This window comes from Drosophila guanche, unplaced genomic scaffold (assembly GCF_900245975.1).
Source record: "Drosophila guanche unplaced genomic scaffold, DGUA_6, whole genome shotgun sequence".
Lineage (NCBI taxonomy): Eukaryota > Metazoa > Arthropoda > Insecta > Diptera > Drosophilidae > Drosophila > Drosophila guanche.
Window position 1 is genome coordinate 3,476,927 of NW_022995754.1, and position 4,660 is coordinate 3,481,586.

General features: G+C 42.3%; 1 protein-coding gene across 1 annotated transcript; it reads left to right on the plus strand.

Moving 5' to 3' along the window:
- Positions 1 to 1,313: 1,313 nt before the first annotated feature.
- On the plus strand, positions 1,314 to 4,203 carry LOC117588858 (mucin-2-like). Its single transcript, XM_034280360.1, has 2 exons — positions 1,314 to 1,324; positions 1,384 to 4,203. Exons 1-2 carry the CDS (start codon positions 1,322 to 1,324, stop codon positions 4,174 to 4,176), a joined length of 2,796 nt encoding a protein of 931 aa, XP_034136251.1. The 5' UTR covers positions 1,314 to 1,321; the 3' UTR covers positions 4,177 to 4,203.
- The last annotated feature ends 457 nt before the right edge of the window (positions 4,204 to 4,660 follow it).

Sequence of the window (4,660 nt, forward strand, 5' to 3'; positions counted from 1 at the left end):
TTCTCAATTAAAGGAAAATATTTGAAATGTGATGATGGGAAATATCAGATTTGTAATGTTGATGGGCGAGAATGGGTACTTTGGATGGAAGGCACCTACTTTACACTGCCATAAATCTTTGGCTGATTTCTGATAAAGTTTATCAATCGCATATTGTTAGTTAATCCTTTTTTTTTTCATCCACAGACAGATGTTTGTTGAGTTGATAAATGTACGTACCCCCCTCTGTCTGCTCTAAATGCCTTGTTCGCGGGATTATCGTTAGTGATAGAACAGGGGAAGAGGGGTGGATATATGGGAGAGAGAACACCAGAGAGCTGGGAGCATGTGTGCAGATTTTTGCACTGTTGTGGGATTTAAAGCCGTATTAATTTTCAATAAGTGCAATGAGCTCTATGAATTGTTTGATAAATGGCACAGCGGGTTAATCCTCAGCGCATTGATGACGGGTGTGTTTGAAATCGAAAGAAAACTGCCAGAAGATATAATCCAGCACGTGTTTACCACGAAACTAAAACGTGACAAGGCATTTTATAAGGGGAAATTTGTATGGTGGATTTATGAATCATTTATGGCTCCAATCAGTTCCATGCTTCCCAATCGATTAAAAATATTTTACTGAACATCAGGAAAAGAGAATTTGGAAGGCAGCGATCAAAATTTGGTAGACATTTGAACTTCGCGCTAAAGAGATGCGATCAGATCTAGATATTTACATTACATTGCAGGCGCCACCTACAAAATGTTAGCCATGAATGTGGAAATCATAGCATAATTTTGGGGCGAGACTCTCTATTCCGAAAGAAGTTACCTAAAATAATGTGAGAGACACACATAATATTTTAATTGAAATTCAACTGTAAGAAGTTGATCATCATGCACAAGATCAATTATTTATATTAAAACTTATCAATATCAGCGTGTCTCCCAAATTTACCGACTTCTGTCTAGACTGTGTCTCTTTGTATTCCAGTCACCGATTGCCTTGGTAACTCCGTAAATATCATAGCTTAAAACACGTTTGGGTGCCCCATTGATAAGAAAATTATCAACTATGAAAGTCTAGCTTTCTTCACTTACTTAAATACATTCCTTACGCATTCCATTATACCAAACCGAAAGAACATTGGAAATTGGAATAGTTTCTTAGAAACTTATCGTAATGTCATGTATGGCATGCTTCCTTCCACCTTTGTTGAACTTTGAACTTCAACCATAGACATAGCTTATCAGAGAAATGACATAGCAACTCTGATGGTACTTCCTATATAAAAACACGGTTTGAATCTAAAAAATCAACAGTTTCTTTGAAACCGTCTTTATGGTAAGTTGGGGAGTCCCTCGCACAGTAACATAACGTCATCGTTTCTCTCCCAATTATAGCATATCCTGAAAAGTTTCCTTTTCCTTGCCCTTCACCATGCTGCGCATGCAGCCCGGCAAGGAAGTGGCGCCAGGCAGGACTCTCATGACATGTGGCAAGTGGCATGGGGAAGGCAGGCATCCAACAATGAGGGCAACGATGTTTCAATCAGTGCCAGGCAGATCGATGAGGCGACGGACTCGGCTGCTGTACGATATCCATTTTATTGTAACCTAGATCCCTTTCTGCCGGGATGCCCTCTAGCTCCACCAACCCCCGAACCGACGACAACAGTAACGAAAACCACAAGCTCGACCATTCAAACATCTACAACGCTTAAGGCGACAACCGAAAAGACAACTACTGAGCCGACAACGACAACTGCAAAGACAACTACCCCAAAGACAACTACTGAGCCGACAACTACAACTGCAAAGACTATTACCCCAAAGACAACTACTGAGCCGACACCGACAACTGCGAAGACAACTACCCCAAAGACAACTACTGAGCCCACAACAACAACTGCGAAGACAACTACCCTAAAGACAACTACTGAGCCGACAACTACAACTGCAAAGACTACTACCCCAAAGACAACCCACAAGCCCACAACGACAACTGCAAAGACAACCACTGAGCCCACAACGCCAACTGCGAAGACAACTACCCCAAAGACAACTACCCCGAAGACAACTACCCAAAAGACAACTACTGAGCCGACAACGACAACTGGGAAGACAATCACCCCAAAGACAACTACTGAGCCGACAACGCCTAAGACGACTACAGTAAAAACCACAACGGCAAAGACAACTAAAGAGCCAACAACTCCCAAGACAACTACAGTAAAGACCACAACGGCAAAGACAACTAAAGAGCCAACAACTCCCAAGACAACTACAGTAAAGACCACAACGACAAAGACAACTAAAGAGCCAACAACTCCCAAGACAACTACAGTAAAGACCACAACGGCAAAGACAACTAAAGAGCCAACAACTCCCAAGACAACTACAGTAAAGACCACTACGGCAAAGACAACTAAAGAGCCAACTACGCCTAAGACATCTACAGTAAAGACCACAACCGCAAAGACAACTAAAGAGCCGACAACTCCCAAGACAACTACAGTAAAGACCACAACGGCAAAGACAACTAAAGAGCCAACAACTCCCAAGACAACTACAGTAAAGACCACAACGGCAAAGACAACTAAAGAGCCAACAACTCCCAAGACAACTACAGTAAAGACCACAACGGCAAAGACAACTAAAGAGCCAACAACTCCCAAGACAACTACAGTAAAGACCACAACGGCAAAGACAACTAAAGAGCCAACAACTCCCAAGACAACTACAGTAAAGACCACAACGGCAAAGACAACTAAAGAGCCAACAACTCCCAAGACAACTACAGTAAAGACCACTACGGCAAAGACAACTAAAGAGCCAACAACTCCCAAGACAACTACAGTAAAGACCACTACGGCAAAGACAACTAAAGAGCCAACAACTCCCAAGACAACTACAGTAAAGACCACAACCGCAAAGACAACTAAAGAGCCAACAACTCCTAAGACAACTACAGTAAAGACCACAACCGCAAAGACAACTAAAGAGCCGACAACTCCCAAGACAACTACAGTAAAGACCACAACGGCAAAGACAACTAAAGAGCCAACAACTCCCAAGACAACTACAGTAAAGACCACTACGGCAAAGACAACTAAAGAGCCGACAACTCCCAAGACAACTACAGTAAAGACCACAACGGCAAAGACAACTAAAGAGCCAACAACTCCCAAGACAACTACAGTAAAGACCACTACGGCAAAGACAACTAAAGAGCCAACAACTCCCAAGACAACTACAGTAAAGACCACTACGGCAAAGACAACTAAAGAGCCAACAACTCCCAAGACAACTACAGTAAAGACCACTACGGCAAAGACAACTAAAGAGCCAACAACTCCCAAGACAACTACAGTAAAGACCACTACGGCAAAGACAACTAAAGAGCCAACAACTCCCAAGACAACTACAGTAAAGACCACTACGGCAAAGACAACTAAAGAGCCAACAACTGCCAAGACAACTACAGTAAAGACCACTACGGCAAAGACAACTAAAGAGCCAACAACTCCCAAGACAACTACAGTAAAGACCACTACGGCAAAGACAACTAAAGAGCCAACAACTCCCAAGACAACTACAGTAAAAACCACAACGGCGAAGACAACTAAAGAGCCATCAACTCCCAAGATAACTACAGTAAAGACCACAACGGCAAAGACAACTAAAGAGCCAACAACTCCTAAGACAACCACAGTAAAGACCACAACGGCAAAGACAACTCCTAAGCCAGCAACAACAACCACGAAAACAACTCCTGAAACGACATCTCCTGACACGACAACAACCACGCCACCATCAAATTCTTCTAATGCTGGGGGGCAACAGGGTATTCATGCGTACCATCACATTCATTATCATAATTTGGTTGATCCTGGTTTTGGGCTCCCTCCGCTTCCACAACTTCCTCCTCTGCCGGCGCTTCCTTTTCCACCATTCGGGCTACCTCTTCCTAACCCGCTTCCTCTGCCATTTCCAGTGCCTAAATTTCCAGAGTTCAATTTAACCGATATTAGGTTGCCAGAGGTTGCCTTACCAGAAGTTGAATTACCAGAAGTATCACTTCCCGCAGTTTCGTTACCGGCGTTACCCGCGTTACCTCCTCCTTTACCAGCATTGCCAAAACCATTTGGTGGTTTTCCTAGTTTTTTTTGGAGATCCCAAAAGAATGGAAATTAAGTAAAAACTCGATTTAGCTAAATGTTATTCTAGATTTTGAATCACTCTCTGACCTTTTTTCAAAGAAAAAACACAGCACACATTCATAACTTCCCACATTGCAATATCGCAAAGTTCGTGCCAGGGGAAAACTCAACTCAAAACATTGGCTGATGCAATGCCCTGTAGAAATTTCATCAGCGAATCAACAGAAAATCCAGAAAAAAAACATCAGAACTTTTAACTCCACAAGGCATTACCCCCGCATGTTTGTTTGTTTGTTGTTTTCGCAAAGTTGGACCATTATTTGTAGAGTTATTTTGTTGTTAAGAGAATTGCACTAAAAACAGTAAACTGTGACAGTGGCAGCCATAAAGAGGGGTTTCCAATGCTTAAACGGATACGTTTTTGGATCATTAATTAATATTCTCATAGATTTGATAGACTCACTCACTTGTTCACTCATTAGGCAATCATCAATCATAGTTAATCAAATTGTATGACG